Source organism: Chaetura pelagica, unplaced genomic scaffold (assembly GCF_000747805.2).
Source record: "Chaetura pelagica isolate M959 unplaced genomic scaffold, ChaPel_1.0 scaffold243, whole genome shotgun sequence".
Taxonomy (NCBI): Eukaryota; Metazoa; Chordata; class Aves; order Apodiformes; family Apodidae; genus Chaetura; species Chaetura pelagica.
Window position 1 is genome coordinate 1,481,571 of NW_009952712.1, and position 15,854 is coordinate 1,497,424.

A 15,854-nucleotide genomic window follows, 5' to 3' on the forward strand; every position below is an offset into this window, starting at 1 on the left:
CATCCCAGCAGGCGGCTGCAGGCAGGGAGGCTGGGGTGGGGGGGTCATGCCCACTCCTCAACAGCTTCCCAGGAATTGGATGGACAGGGGAAAAAAAATCAATGGCAGAAAGAAAACCCCCAGGTAGGGGAGAAGGATGAGGTTGCCAGAAAGGATCTGTGAAGCTCGGGAGTGCAGCTCCTGCCCCATCCCTCCTGAACTGGGCAGAACAAGGGCAGTTAGAGGGAAAGGAAACCCTGGGCCCTGTCCCTGGAGAGGGGCTGGTCCTGAGACACCTCCCTGAGGCTCCTCTCCTTCATGTGACTTCTTTTTTCTTTCTCTCCTTGTTGTTTTTTTTCCCAGGACTCCCACAAACTACTTCTCCTATTTAAAAGAGCTTTTCCTGGAGAAGCCCCTCACTGCTGCTGTCCCTTCTCCTTTCTGGACCTCAGTAAGACAACCTCAGTTTCCCTGGTGTGCTGAACTTCTGCGAGCTTGGAGATTGCAGCAAGGGTGCTCTGGGGGCAGGTACTCACATGGAGCAGCAGCACAAAGTGTGCAGGCTCCAAGAGCCCAGAGTTTCACTTCTTGTCCCCTCCAGCTCCCTCCCAAATCCCAGTGTAAGGTTTGTGCTGCCTGCAGCACCACGTGTGAGCCGGGCGAGGATGAATCCAAGTATCAACAGTTTCTCCTTAAATACAGACCTTGCTTCCTCTCTGCTTTCTTTTACTTCATGCTGCATTTTCAGCCTTCACTGCCCTGCTTCCCAGCACAGCCCTGAGCCACCCCAGCTCTGCAAACCCAGGACTCATTGCATTTTAACCCCGGGCAGCACTGGCAGTGGGTGCAGAACCTTCTTCTCACGTCTCCTCCGGAGGCCTCGCTCGTCGTTACCCGTCACTGAGTGTGGTCACTTCTCTTTGGATAAAAACCAGCAGCAGCCACGTCGTGATGTGCTCTGGGGGTGCAGAGACACCCTCAGAGTGTTGTTTTACCCACCAGTGAGACCTTTCAGGGAAGGTGCTCCAAGGGATGGGAATTTCGGTTCAGGAAACCAAAGTGAAAAGCCCCGGTTGGTTACCTTTCATAAAACAGAGGTGCTTTCTTTTTGCTTTTTTTTTTTCTGCTTCTTTCATCTGTTTCTTTCTTCCTTGAGCACAGAGCTCCTGGAGAAAGGAGGTGGCAGTTGTGAGTCACAAAGAACAGCGTGTTCCCTGCGTCGGGTGTCTCAGCAACACCTCTGCCCCGAGCTCGGCTGCAGGGGAAGAGCCAGAGCACAAGGTCCTGCTGCAGAGGGAGCTGAGAGGACGCTGTGCCAACCTCCCTGCTCTGCCAGGCAGGGGATGATGTCAAGGAAAGTACAGAGTCATCGGTTCTCCGAGAGGAGGAGGTGTCTGGGAGGTTGGGAAAGCACCAGCAGCATCTGCAGAAGAAGGTGTGATGGTGGTGGTGGTGGCAGTGGCCAAGTCCCACCCTGCCAGCAGAGGAGGGCACAAGAAAAGGCTGCATCTGAGTGCTACCAGGGGTTGTAGCAAAACCCCCTGCCAAGCTGTGCTGCCCAAGCCCCACCCCTGGTGCTGCAGGCAGGAGAGAAGCTGCCCCAGCAGCCTGTGAACCCAAGAGCTCCTCTCACCCGTGGGACACCAGGAACAGGGACCTTCTTTTCTGCTGAGCTCCCAGTGGCACAAGGCTGGAGGACTCTCCATCAGCACTCAGCATGCCCAGGTCAGGATGCTTTCTGCTTCCACCCACCCTCCTGCCACGGTCAGTGCTGGAGTAAGGAAAGAGAGGGAAGAACATGGAGTTGCCTTAGTGAAAACAAGGTGGATGTAGGTGATGTAATGAAATTCAGCCTCTGGAAGTGACAGATGAAATCATTTGTCTGGGATCAAAAAATGCACAGAAAAGGAGACAAAGAGAACAGAAGAACACGAAGAGTTTCTTCAGCCATTGTGTCCATTGGCTTTGTAAGGAAAAAAAAAAGCCATCTAAAAATGTCAGCAGTTCCAAGTGGTGCAAATCAGCCTCTTTCCCAACTATTGTAACTGGAATGAGAGGAAGTTAGAGACAATGACAGAGGAAGGCTGGAGCCCAGGCAGAAAAGAGACAAGTGCTGATGTTAAAAGTATCACTGGAGCAGAGGGAATTCAAACTTGAAAGTGAAATCAGCAGGTGCAGCACTTACACTCTCTGGTTTTGTCAGGCTGTAGAAAATAACCTTGAGAGAGAAGAACTGTGAGGGGCTGGTGGTGAGTCACCAGCAGGGAGGTGCTGAGAGCAGCACAGGGCTGGAGTTACTTGCTGGGGGCTCAGAAACCCAGGCCAGAGCCTGGGAGAACATCCAAAACCTGGCTGCAGCCTTGGAGAGGGCAAGAGTCGTGGGGCTTTCTCATATTTTTGGTGGCCAGATGAACTCCTCCCTGCCCAGGAAAGCCTTGGCTGGCTTGGTAAGCAGCAGTCCTGAAATATGCTTCAACAAACCACTCTGATAATTCATTTTCTATTGGTGATGTTCAGTACTTGCTTTGATCTTCTATCCCAGCCCTGCTCCTGCTGCTCCACGAGGGCCACGTTGATGGATCTGGTGCTGTGAAGCTGATGCTCAGTGAAGCCCAGCAGGACACAAACCACAGCCTTGCTTCTCACATCCTCTGCGACCAAAGGTGGGTTTGATTTCAGTTTCTGCTGTTGTGCTCAGCCCTTCTAGCCCTGAGCAGCCCCTCATCCTCCCCCTTAGAGAACTGACCTCACAGCTCTCTGAGAACGTGCCCTCCTTGCCAAGAGGCCAGGGCCATCCTGGGGGGCATTAAGAAGAGCGTGGCCAGCAGGTCAGGGAGGTTCTCTTCCCCCTTTCTGCCCTGGGGAGGCCTCACCTGGAGCACGAGGTGCAGTTCTGGGCTCCCCAGTTCCTGAAGGACAAGGAGCTACTGGGGAGAGTCCAGCACAGGGCACTGAGATGCCAAAGGGACTGGAGCTTCTGCCTGTGAGAGCTGGGGCTGTTCAGCTGGAGAAAAGGAGGCTGAGGGGGGATCTGATCAGTGCTGGTCAATATCTACAGGGGTGTCAGGAGGATGGGCCAGACTCTGCTCAGGGGGGTCCAAGGACAGGACAAGGGGCAATGGGAACAAACTGGAGCACAGGAGGTTTCACCTGAGTATGAGAAACTCTTCTTGACTCTGAGGGTAACAGAGCCCTGGGACAGGCTGCCCAGGGAGGCTGTGCAGTCTCCATCCCTGGAGACATCCCAGACCCATCTGGCCATGCTCCTGTGGGATCTGCTCTAGGGGATCCTGCCCTAGCACAGGGGGGTTGGACTAGATGATCTCCAGAGCTCCCTTCCAACCCCCACCACCCTGTGACTCTGTGACTGTGATTCTGTGACCCTCCTGAAGGCCCAGGGATGAAGAGGCCACCCAACAGCACCATTTCCCACGGGTATTCCCACCTCCGGTGTGTGGCCGTTCCCCCCGCTGTCACTTTGCCACTGCCACATTCTCAGGCTGTTTTCCTGACCCAGGCATTTCTCTGCAGCTTCTCTGCAACTGTTGGTCACAACTTTGGATGCTTTTCTCTGCACCCAGATGCCCCGGAGCTCTGCTGCTGTTATTCAGCTTTGCCAAACGTGGACGTTTTTCATCCCGTTTTAGTCTCTGCAGCACATTTATCTGCCACTAAATCTCTTCTACAGTTTCCTGATGACCAAAAGCAGGGCAGCCTCTCAGGGTGGGGTGGTCTGGTGACTGCACGTGGAGAATTGAAATGAGCAGCACCAGATTACTCAGAAAACATTTCTATTTTCTCCGTATTCTTGGGCTGTTCCTGTTACCAGATGGTATCGGTGCTTGGGGCGTTGGGTCCTGAGGCTTCACAGAGGCAGTAACTGTCACTATCCAGGCTCTGTGGGTGACCAGTTGGACTTGATGATCCCAAAGGTCTCTTCCAGTTACAACAGTTCCATGATTCCTGTGATGAGAAAAGGAGGCCAAGTGGCACAGTGGAGCTCACACATCCAGCCCATGACTAAGCTGAGACTATAAAGCCCAGCTCCCTGGTGCCTGAGACCAGGGCCAAGGCTCTGTCCTCCTGGGAAAAGCAGGGGGGTGGTGGCAGAGCAGCTGCACCAGCTGCTGGTGCCCCTTCAGTGCAGAACTCGTCACACGTGGAGCTTATTTATAAACCAATCCTTTTTATTGAGGTTGCAAACAGGGATGGGACGCGGTGTCCTGGTGCCTCTCTGGGGGCCACGAGCTGTCCTGCTTTGGTGCTTCAGGACATCCCACCTGGCTGGGCAGGCAGCTGCTGGCCTGCACCAGTGCTCCCAGCATGGAGCTGGTCCCCAGGCTGGGGAGGGACACCCCTGGGGGCCACTGGCTGTCCCTGCCTGGGGGACAGGGACACCGAGCTCCAGGGACATGGGCTCCCCACTCCTTGACATCAGGGGACGTGGGGCCACCACTTGTGCACACCAAAAATAGCCCACCTTGTGCAAACCTCCCCCCCCCACAACTTTCACACCAACCACTTCCTCTGTGTTACTCGTCCAGCATGAAAATCAAATCTCACACAGGAAAGACACACAGATTTCACTCCTGTGGAACAATGTGCAGGTGAGTTTACACTCTCACACAGGTGGGGGCAGAGTTACACAGGAGGTGGGTGCTTCTTGGGCAGAGATGTTCCTCAGCACATCCTTCCTTGGTGTCCCTCCAGGGTGTGTGACCATCCTTGCAATGAAGCTGGACAACCCGTGGAACTCACTGCCAGAGGGACCAACCAGCTGGGGAAATGGCTGGCAGGAGGGATGGCTGCCAAGAACGTGACCAAACTTAGGCAAAGGTTTAGAAAAGACTGTTGCCAAGAGTTAGAGAGCACGTGAGACTTGAGGGAGGGAGGATAAAACACCATCGTGGTTTGATTTCAAACGTTGGGCCATCAAGGTGTTCCAGGGTTGTCCAGGTGAGGATCCCAACAGCAGAGTGAAGAGCACATCTGGTGAGGAGAAACCTGGAACCAAGGACACGATGGTGAATTGACCCTTGGATGCATTCACTGCAGGAGGTGAGTGTCATGGGGGCCCATCCCAGACCAAGCCTGGCACCTCTTTTTAACCCTTGGTAGGTACAAGCACTGTCCATATGGGTTAGAAGGGAAGGAGAGGGGGAAATATATTGTATATTAGAACAGAATAGTTCCCTTGGAATGTATAGATACATATTCTTGTAGTGCTGGGGTAACAGTTGGACTTGATCTTATGGGTCTTATCCAACCAGAATGATTCTGTGACTCTACATCTACATACATTTGTGCCTTTCTCTTTCCATTTTCTCCAGTACCAGTCTGTATTTCCCAGATGCATCCATACCAAGGCTTCACATTCCCCTTGGCCCCCAGGAGAAGAGCTTTGCCCCTGCTGAAGCTAAGGGGCATGGGGAGAGCTGGGAGCTGCTGAGCAGCAGAGGAGCTGGGCTCCTCCAGCCACAGATGGATCTGCAGGATTCCATCCTGGAGCCAGTTAGCAGGGCTGGGAATTCCCAGGCCAGCCCAGGCTTTCAGCTCTGGTTTTGGGCCAGATGAGCAGTTTAGCCCACGGGGTTGGGTCGTGGTGATGACACAGGCAGCAAGAGCCTCAGGATGTAGACATGGAAAAAAACCCAAACCCAGCACCTTCCCCACCTCACCTTGGGCTGCCAACAGGACGTGGCTGCTCTTCTACAGTTTCCTTCCTGCACAGGCAGCACTCGCTCATTTTAGGCTCCCTGGAAGGTCAGGGTGACACGTCTGGCTGGGAACCAGTTTGCTGCTTCTCAGGAAGAGTCCTACCCCCTCCTGCCTGGTCACTGCCACCACGGCAGGTCAAGTGATGGATCCCCTGGGTTGCTGGAAGGTGGTGTGAGGGGATCCAGGAGTGCACAACAAGGCTGATCTGCTTCTGCAGCAGCTCCAGGCCCTGTCCCAGCACCAGCCCCACATGGTGTCACCTCCCCTGGAGCAGGACTGGTCTGTGCTGGGGCAGCTGGGGCTGGGGGAGGTGAGACAGAGCAGACCCCCTGGGCAGCATCAAGCACCCGGGCATGTCATGGAGCCTCACAGGCATCTTTTACACCTCTGCTCCTGGAAGTGTCTCCACAAACAGGTGTGGGGGTCCCAGGAACAGATGAGGAATCCAACCGCTCGCAGTTCCAGGGGGTTTCTGGTTACTTTGGGAACATTTTGTAATTCCTGGGAAAACCTGTAATTAATGCCATGACTGCTCAGCAGGGAGGAGGCTCCAGTGCTTCATTTTCTGGATGTCAAGAAGTCCAAGTTCCCCATCAGGTGCCCAAGAGATGCTTCAGTACTGTGTCATGTCCTGCGTTATGCAGCCAGGCTGAGGGGCCAGCAAGCTGCTGGAAGGTGATCCATCCCTCACCCCAGGGGAAGTACCTGCCCAGTGACCACTTCTGAGGCTTTAAATCCACCTGGATCCCCAAGACAGCCAGGATGTCTATAGGATCATCACATCCATCAATAGAATCATCATATCCATCTTAACTGCAACCAGCTCCAGGGATGAAATGCTCCAAGGATTTAACAAGAGAGTGGGTTTGGGTCCCTGGAGCACAGGGCGTCCTCCAAACATCCCCTGCTTCCTGCTGCCATTCCTAAGGGCATCTGAGATGAGTTCCAAGTTGTGATTTAGTGCCCAGGGTACTCCAGGCAGCCACAAGAACTTTGCAGCTGGTGAAGAACTTCAGCCTTGCTGCAGTGCTGCTGCTGGAGCTCCCGTGCCACGGCCCCGCCGGGGGCTCCCTAAACACAGCTCCAGTTTCCCTCAAAACAAGCCCCTGATGCTGTGTGGAAAGCAGGGCTGTCCCTCCACCACCACCCCGTTCATGGCTCTCAGGCAGGAGAGCAGCTCCTCAGAGACCAAGGTTTGCTCCTGCCCATCACTGCCTGGCCCGGGTCCCCACGGGTTCCCCAGGAGGGCCCCGTGTGCCCCCCAGGCTGAGCCCAACGTGGGGCCCTGCCCGCTCTGGCTGCTGTTTAAGATGAGGTTGATCTTCTCCAGCAGGCCGACGTGGTGGCCCCCAGCCTCCCCCTCCCACAGGGGGGCCAGGGGGCTCGTGTAGTCTCTGAAGAAGACGCTGGTCTCTGGTTCTGGGGGGGCTGCAGGGGGCTGTGCCCGGTACAGGTCGGCAGCCACGTACCCCAGCAGGTTCCCGTTGGACACCTGAGGTTTGTAGTCACTGACCAGCTGAGGGGCCAGGATGGAGACAGGCTGTGGGCTTCCTGCACGCTCCCTGTCCTCAGGGAGCTCTCTGCTGGGCTTCCTTCTGGTGGGCACCTCCTCCTGCTCCTCACCTGCCGGCACCTCCTCGACTTCCGTCACCGTGGGGTCGCTGGTGTCCAGGAAGGGCTCCTGGAAACTGCTGCTCATGGAGTCACACTTCTCCTGGGGGAAAAACAGTAATGATGAACGTGGGAAGAAACTGCCAAATTTTACTGATGGGAGAGATCCCAAGGAGGAAATGGGGCAGTGATTTGTCTTCATCTCTTCCCACGTGTCTCATCTAATCCCCCCCCACGAAGGAGACCACAGCAAGGTGGACAAGAGAAGACAGGGAGCAGCTGTGCTTGTCCCCGTGCTGCTTCACACACATCAAGGGCATCATGAGCCAACTGTGGCCACTAGGTTGAGTCTGTACTGAAGCAAGGTTCAAGGATGTCAGCTAAGCTGGGCTCCCATGCACCATGCAGATGCCTGGGGAACGATTCCAGATCAGTTCCTGGCCGCTTAGAGCTTCATCCTCTTCCCATCCATGTTTCTCACAGCTCCAGAGTGAGCTTTAGTCTAAGGGAAGAGACTGGGAGATAATGGTGCTGTTACCTGGAGTGACTTGACCACGTTGCTGTTTTCCATGTGGGGAAAGTCTTCAAAGAGCCATTTTGGCAGCAGCACCACAGCTGTGGACTTGATTCTTCACCAAAGAGAAGAAAGACCCCCCCCAGAAATGTTAGTGTGCTTTACTGGTCACTTGTTCATGCAGGATGAACCTGTCCCCTGGCAGGAGGGGACACACAGAGCTCATCCATCCCTCAGCAGCACCAGCTTTGTCCCCTCTGGGTGGGTTTCCCTGTTCAAACTCCAGCTCTTCACCTTTTACCCTTACTCCTCTGCCTTTGGTTCTGGAAGCTCAATTATTACAGTTAAAACCTTCATGTAGAACTTGTCCTCAAGTGAAAATTGCTGCTAAACTTGGGGGGGGGGCGGGGAGGACCAAGCCATGTGGATGAGCCAGAAGAGGAGCATGTGTGCCCTGAGAGGATGAAACCAAACCCAGCAGAGACACAGGTGGGTTCTCCCACAGCCAAAGCTGCTGCAGGAATGGAAATCACCAACAAGAGAAGTTTGCAAAACTGGGAGAAACAAGTCCTAGGAGAAAGCTTCTCTCCAGAGCCTGGGGCTTTCCTCTCTCTACCCACCCCTTGTCCCTGGGTAATAATGTGTCATGTGCCCCCAGGTCTGGCCTTGGCAGAGGAGTGAGGGTTGCTTGGTTTGTTGGTCTCTGCCTCCCTGGGGAGCACAGAGGTGGCTTCTCACAGTGCCCTGTGGTGGATGGCAGAAGTTGCCTTCAATAAAAGCAGGTTCCTGGGGTTAATTGTAAGATATTCTGGAAGAAAAGCAGGAGTTGGAAATAAGGAAACCAAACTGTGAAGGAAGCAATACCTTTTTCTGGCTGACTTTTTAACCATCAGAAGGACAAAAGCAACTGACAACGTGAGTGCAGTGATGCCCAGTCCCAGGAAAACTCTGGAGTCACCGTCTGAAAAAGGACAGAGAGGGAAAAGGGTGGCCCTGCTCCAGGATCCCACCTGCCACCAGCCTGGCCAGGGCAGCTGGCAGTGTTTCACTTGCCCTTTGCCTCCTCAGTTGATGAAGCAAAGCCAGAAGAGAAGCAGAACCACAAGTGGTGCCACACCGGTGGTGTGACCAGAGCACGGGGGGTCCCTGCAACCTCTCACCTCCCCATCCCCAAGCCAAGGATATTGGTCACCCTCTTCACCCATTTCCAAGGCAGCCTCACCCCCCAGCAACACCAAGAGGAGTTCTTCAGCTGATGCTGGGTTTGCTTTTGGCTGAAGGACCACAAGGGGCCAGAGCTGGACCTTTCCCAGCAGATGTGCAAACCAGAGCCTCACCCAAAATGGTGGGAATTGCTTCAATGAGCCTCCAGTTTGAACTGCAGGGTTGAAATGGTTGACCACTGCTCTGCTGCACATTGACATTATCTTAGATTTTCCTGGTTCTCTTGTCTCCTTCTTATATTCCCTCCTTATATTCTCTCCTTATATTCTCTCCTTATATTCTCTCCTTATATTCCCTCCTTATATTCCCTCCTTATATTCTCTCCTTATATTCCCTCCTTATATTCTCTCCTTATATTCCCTCCTATATCATCTCCTCATTATACTCCAAGTGTCACCAGAAAGCAAAGCTTCAGGCCTTCATGATGTGGGTGCTGCTCATCTCCAGGAGCTCTGCAGCCCTTCCAGCCCTGTGGCTCATGTCCCCACCAAGGGAAAAGTTGCTTTTCTGGCCCTGACCAGTGTAAAGGAGCTAAAATTCCCACTGCTGGTCAAGGAGAAAGTCTGGCTTACCAAGTCTGAGCAACTACCTTCTTACCATGGGAGATCTCACTGTAGGTGCTGCCCAGGAGCAGGTCCTGTGAAGGGCCTGAAACAGAGAGAGGGGGGGAAAAGTGTCCTTAGCCTCATTTAGAGGACAACAGGGGACATAAAGCTATGGCTTCTTCTTCTTTGGTTCATATTTAGTAGAATATATGATGGTATAATGAGAAAAATTAAAGCCCTTGAAGTAATTAGTAGCTCCAGCCCCGGCTGGGCCCAACACAATCTCAGAGACCCAATTAAATGAGATGTTGCTGAGCTCCCATTACAAACCATCTCCCACACACATCACTCCCCTCCCAACCCTGCCAGCAGGACTGGGCCTTCCTGAGGAGCTGTGCATCTCTTTCCATGATTGTTAGCTGTTTATTTATCAGTTGTTATTTAAACCCACTGAGTTTTCTGGCAGTGTCTGGCTGTGTGGTGAGGGAAGCTCTGCAGCTGAAGGCCCTGCCATGGCAAGAAGCCCATTTCTGCTAAAATAAGCAGCACACACTGTCTTCCTGGCCAAATTCACCAATTCCCTTAGGCTTTCTTCTCCTTAACCAACCCATGACACTGTTGCTTCTACAGAAGTAAGGTTTGGGAGAGGCTCAAGCTGAATCAGGAATATGAAGAGCTGGGTTCAGCCCATGGGGTCGAGCTGGAGGACTTTCCCAGAGGTGTGAGCCATGGGTTGTGCTGCTGCTTTGGCAGCAAAGCTCCTCACAGCCACCAGTTCTCTTCTGCCTCGTGGTGGAACCTCCCCCATCAACCCCCAAGCTCTGTTAAAAGGGTCTGTGCACCCACTAAGTCCCTGTTTTTAAGGCTTTAACACATTTCTCAGCTGTTTGTTGGTGCAGAAGTTGGAGCATCCTCCTTGTGAAGGTCAGGAGCCTGGAAATTCATGTCACCAGAGCTGGAGTTGCCCAAAGCCCCACCTGCCCAGTGCCTCAGGCTTTCAGGGTGTCTGTGAGGATAACACCAAGCAGCCAGGGCTGGAGCAGGGAACACCCATACTGAACCCATCAGGAATATTTGCTTCCACTTCTTGGGGAAGAAAAATATTGAATAACTGCCCTTCTGAAAGCCATGAGGGTGCCAAGGAGAAACACTGATCTGGTTTAGCACAGGACAAGTATCTGAGCAGTTTGAAAGAACCCATCTAAAATGCAGAAGAGGTGGCTGCCCCATCCCTGGCAGTGTTGAAGGGCAGGTTGGATGGGGCTTGGAGCAGCCTGGGCTGGTGGGAGGTGTCCCTGCCCATGCAGGGGGGGGGACTGGATGATATTTAAGGTCCCTATGAACCCAAACCAGTCTGGGATGTGATGATCTGATGGGCTGGTGAAGTGATGACCTCCCCAGGTGGTACTACTGCCTGCAGCTCCAGCCAGTTCTGTCAGGGCTCTAACAGGTCTTGATGGCCCTGATCAGCCTCACCTGGAGCTTCCACCCACTCCCTTGCCCAGGGGCTCTATTTAAGGTCAGTCCTGGGCCTTCAGTCGTTTCCATGCTCTTACCTAGAGAAGTCTCCAGGTAAGAAGGGACAGGCTGCAGCCTGGCCACTCAGTCCCTGTAAAAGTGGGTTTTGATGCTTTGGTTTATCTATTACATTTTGTTGTCAAATGTGCAAAGCAGCAACTTTGTCCTTTCTACTCCCTAAAAGGGAGGGTGACTCCATGGGGTGTATCTTGTGAGGCAAGGGCTGGTCCTCACGTGCATCAGGTGTGTGCTTGGGAGCAGAGACCAGCAGGAGCAGCTTTCATACAGGTGCTTAATAAACCCCTCTATTTCCACGTCCTGCAGCCCAGAGGTTTCCACCTAGACCCCTGCTTTTCCATCATCTTCTTTCTAAGACCAAGTCATTCTACCACTCTGTCTCCTTTGCAGGTGGCAGCAGCTTCTGCCCCCCCAGCTGGGCTCACCTTGGCTGGTTCTTGGTTTGCTGACTCCCCCGGGGTAGACGACGTACACCGAGACGTTGACGTGTCCTCCTGCTGCTGCCTCTGCCAGGAAGAGGTGAGATTTACTTTTCCCATGTGTTTCTCAGCTGCCTCAAACTCCAAGGGCCTGTTGCTGAGTCGTGGTAGCAGGTGGAGGTGGGAGGGTCCCCCCCTAAGGAAAGCCACAGCAGGAGCTGCTCCCAGAAACACGTGGAGGAGCCAGAGCCTGGTCAGGGGCTGGCAAAGAAGCACCTCAAGCCCAACAAGCATTGAGGAGGGAAGAAGGAATGGAGCAGGATGGGTCCTGAGATGTTCAGACTGCACTGGTGAGGACCCACAGGCTTGTCCCTCAGGGCAGGGACAGTGCTCAGCCTTGGTGCATCAGGTGTTGTGTCTTCTCTCTGCATCCTTTAACTGCACACCTGCATCTCCTGCGCTTGGGCAGGTGTCCCTGGACCTGGTGTGGCTTCCCTGCCTGCCAGCTAGCTTGTCACTTCATCCTCCTATCTGCTGGCCTTCACCTGGTGGACCAACCCCACTGACCACCCTCGTCTCCTATTGCTTCACTGCTCCCCAAGGGCTCTGCATGGTCTCACTCTCCAAAAATAAGTGCACAGGGGCTCAACTTCAAATGAAACTCTGCCTTTAGGATGGATTTTGGCTTGCTAATGTCCTGGGGAATTTCATCAAATAGGGAAAAGACTCATGGAAGAGCCTATAGACTCCCAGACTGGTCTGGGTTGGGAGACACTTTAAAGCTCACCTAGTTCCAACCCCCCTGCATGGGCAGGGACACCTCCCACCAGCCCAGGCTGCTCCAAGCCCCATCCAACCTGCCCTTCAACACTGCCAGGGATGGGGCAGCCACAGCTTCCCTGGGCAACCTGGGCCAGGCTCTCACCACCCTCACAGCACAGAATTTCTCCCAGTCCCACCCCTGCATGGGCAGGGACACCTCCCAGCAGCCCAGGCTGCTCCAAGCCCCATCCAACCTGCCCTTCAACACCCCCAGGGATGGGGCAGCCACAGCTTCCCTGGGCAACCTGGGCCAGGCTCTCCCCACCCTCACAGCCCAGAATTTCTCCCTCCCATCTCAGCTCCAGCTCCCTCTGCCAGCTGGAAACCCTTCCCCCTCATCCCATCCCTCCCTGCCCTTGTCCCAAGCCCCTCCCCAGCTTTCCTGGAGCCCCTTCAGGCACTGGAAGCTGCTCTCAGGTCTCCCTGGAGCCTTCTCTTCTCCAGGCTGAACACCCCAACTCTCCCAGCCTGGCTCCAGAGCTGCTCCAGCCCTCCCAGCATCTCTGTGGCCTCCTCTGGACTTGCTCCAACAGCTCCGTGTCCTTCCTGTCTTGGGCACCCCAGAGCTGTTCCCAGCCCTGCAGGGGGGTCTCACTGAGGTGGAGCAAAGGGGGACAATCCCCTCCTTCAACCTCTTACCTTGGATGTATGTGTGTGTCTCCTGGGAAGGGACTTTCTTCCAAAAATACTGCTCCTCCCAGCTGTGCTGGCTGGTGGAGACCCACTCCACAATGAACCAGAGTGGAGACCTCCCTGGGTGGGGTGGGGGCTGCCAGGACACCCGGACCCTGCTCCCGTTCTCAGCCTTCAGCTCCATGGCCACCGGGGCTGGGAACTCTGTGGGGAGACATGGCAAGGGGGGTGTCACCCCAACCTGGCCCCACAGGGCAGCATCTGCTGAGACCTGGAAGGGTTTAAGGGCTGAAGAGGGAACAAGAAATGCTACCAAGTGGTGCATTTATAGATAGATATATACACACACAGACAGATATCTTCAAAATACATAACTAAATATTTTGTATATAAAAATATATATGCAAATATATTTTGATAGTTTTAAAATTATATTAAAACCATCTCTATTTGATATCTTTTGATGAAGCTTTACATCCACCATGTGGCTGGATAATGTCTGTATCTCTTACCTAGCTATATTGTTGTGTGTTTTAATAGGAAAACATGGTCTATAAATCTAATCTTTATGTGGGAATTGATTTATGTAGGTCTAAACCTATTTAATAGGTGTGTGTATATATGTATCTCTGTGCTCATAGACATGACCAAAGCACATCTTCAGTTTTGTCACCTCTTGTCTGAAAGGCTTTCCCTGTCCCTGCTCACAAGAAGGCAGCAGGTTCTGGTAACTATCAAGAGCCCCGAGAAACTCTCTCTTCCCACCTTATTTCTCTTCAGCTTCTTTTCAGTCACGTATTTTGTCCTCCCCTTGCACGGGACTTTCCCCTCCTGCTGCTCGTCACGAGAGATGTTGTTCAAAAATAGGGCAGTGTGGTTGTGGGGGAAGCCACAACCTGTGCTGCAGGGACCCTGAGCTGGCCCTGGAAGGAGGTTTTTTCCTCCCTTTTTGGTTGCGAGGGCCCAGCAGAGCCCTTGCAGGAGCTGTCTGGGGAGCAGGGGGCAGAAAAGCAGCTGCTGCAGGATGGATACTTTCATTTTTAAGCTTGTTCCTGAGGCCTTCAGAGGCTGAGAGCTGCCCCGGGCAGGGACACCTCCCAGCAGCCCAGGCTGCTCCAAGCCCCATCCAACCTGCCCTTCAACACTGCCAGGGATGGGGCAGCCACAGCTTCCCTGGGCAGCCTGGGCCAGGCTCTCATCTCCCTCACAGCACAGAATTTCTCCCTCACATCTCATCTCCATCTCCCCTCTTCCAGCTGGAGCCCCTTCCCCCTGGGAATGTCTCACCTTCCTGGCTGCTGGAGCCCCAGCCCAGGGGGATGCTGGCAGGGCTGGAGGCCCCTCTGGAGTTGTAAGCAGTGACGTGGAGGACACGGGCTCCCGGTGGCACCAGGACATGGCACACAGTGCTGGAGGTGTTGCAGAGGGTCACCCTTCCAGCAGGGCTCTGGGTGGCCACGATGTAGCCCAGGATCCTCCCACGGGCATCCTGGGGTCTCAGGGGCTGCCAACAGAGAGAAGGCAGCCAGTGGGGGGACAGCTGCAGGACAGGTGTCCCCCCTGGCTGGGCAAGGAACTCGTTTTTTGCAGGTATGGAGGGGTTTTGCTCCAAGGACATGTCGGGGTCCCATCATAGAATCATGGTTTGGGTTGGAAAAGAGCTTTAAGACAACCCAGTCCAACTGTTCCCCCAGCCCTGCCAAGGCCACCCCTGCCCCGTGTCCTTGGAAATCCCACTGGGCAGCCTGAGCCAGGGCCTGACAACCCTTTCCAGGAGTAAGTTGCTCTCAAGATCCAACCTAAACCTCTCCTGGTGCAACCCGAGGCTGTGTCCTATCCCTTTTGGCTCTACCTCTCCAGGCAGAGGGCTCTTCAGGAAGAACGTTGCCCTCTGCTGCCCTTGGGTAGCTGATGTTCTCGCGGAGGAGCAGGGTGAGAACCTCTCAGGAGCCACACAAGAGCCACCCTACCTTGATCAAGACCGTCACCTCGTGGCTGCCGTTGGGGAGGGCCGGGCCCAGGCGCCGCCAGACCTCGGGTGCCCTGCCGGGGGCTGCGGGAGGAAGCTGGGCTGAGCATCTCGAGAGGAACCAGCCCTGCTGCTCCCACCCACGCCTTCCATCCACACGCAGAAAGCCTCACGTGGCCGGGGACCCCCCCCCTGGGCTGGCTGCCAAGGGGTGCTCCCTTTCAGCAAGCCACCCAAGGTGGAGAAGCATGTCCTGTCTCTCTTTTTCCTTGCCTGGAAAAAACCTGATGCCCACCAAACCCCCCCTGGTCTCTTCTCCACCCTCCTCCTGCAGCAGCCTCGGGAATCTTTCAAATTCACAAGGACCCGTGGCAGAGCCGGGAGCGCTCGGAGGACGTGAGATGAGTTTGTGGCAGGTCTCAGCCCTCAGCTGCAAGATGGGGATGATGGTGTGGTGGCCACAGCACCCTGGCCAGCAGTGTGTCCACAGGGGTGTGCAGGCACCCACGCCACATTCACACCACCCACGTGTGTGTGTGTGTGTGTGTGTGGGGCTGGCTAACTGGTGGTGTCCAGGGCTCGGGCTGGGTCCCTGTGGGACACCTCAAGAAGGTGATGGGCTGGTGGGAAAGGCTAAGCGGGGCTGAGCTTACCTGCCTCGGGGGTGGTGTAGAGAAAAGGGGGGCTCCAGGAGCTCCAGGGGCTGTGGGCAGGGCTGAGCCGGCACCGCACCTGGAACACGTACCGGGTGTCACTGCGCAGGTCCTGCCGCCGGCGGGGTCCCTGCTGCTCTGCACCATCCCACACCTCCACCTGCAAGGGAAGCAGGGTGCTGGGGGGCATGTGGGACACCCCCCCCCCCCCCCAGCCCCCACAAAGGGGGA

The 15,854-nt window shown here is 54.8% G+C and overlaps 1 protein-coding gene across 1 annotated transcript in view; it reads right to left on the reverse strand.

Moving 5' to 3' along the window:
* Window positions 1-15,854, reverse strand: part of LOC104386061 — a 41,629-nt gene that overhangs the window by 23,157 nt on the left and 2,618 nt on the right. Inside the window, exons 6-14 of the mRNA XM_009994594.1 lie at window positions 15,624-15,783; window positions 14,972-15,054; window positions 14,289-14,505; window positions 13,008-13,205; window positions 11,553-11,633; window positions 9,644-9,694; window positions 8,687-8,783; window positions 7,847-7,937; window positions 6,802-7,411 (exon numbers count right to left, since the gene is read on the reverse strand). Coding sequence (XP_009992896.1) covers window positions 6,802-7,411; window positions 7,847-7,937; window positions 8,687-8,783; window positions 9,644-9,694; window positions 11,553-11,633; window positions 13,008-13,205; window positions 14,289-14,505; window positions 14,972-15,054; window positions 15,624-15,783 — 1,588 coding nt within the window. The remainder of the gene's footprint in view (window positions 1-6,801; window positions 7,412-7,846; window positions 7,938-8,686; window positions 8,784-9,643; window positions 9,695-11,552; window positions 11,634-13,007; window positions 13,206-14,288; window positions 14,506-14,971; window positions 15,055-15,623; window positions 15,784-15,854) is intronic.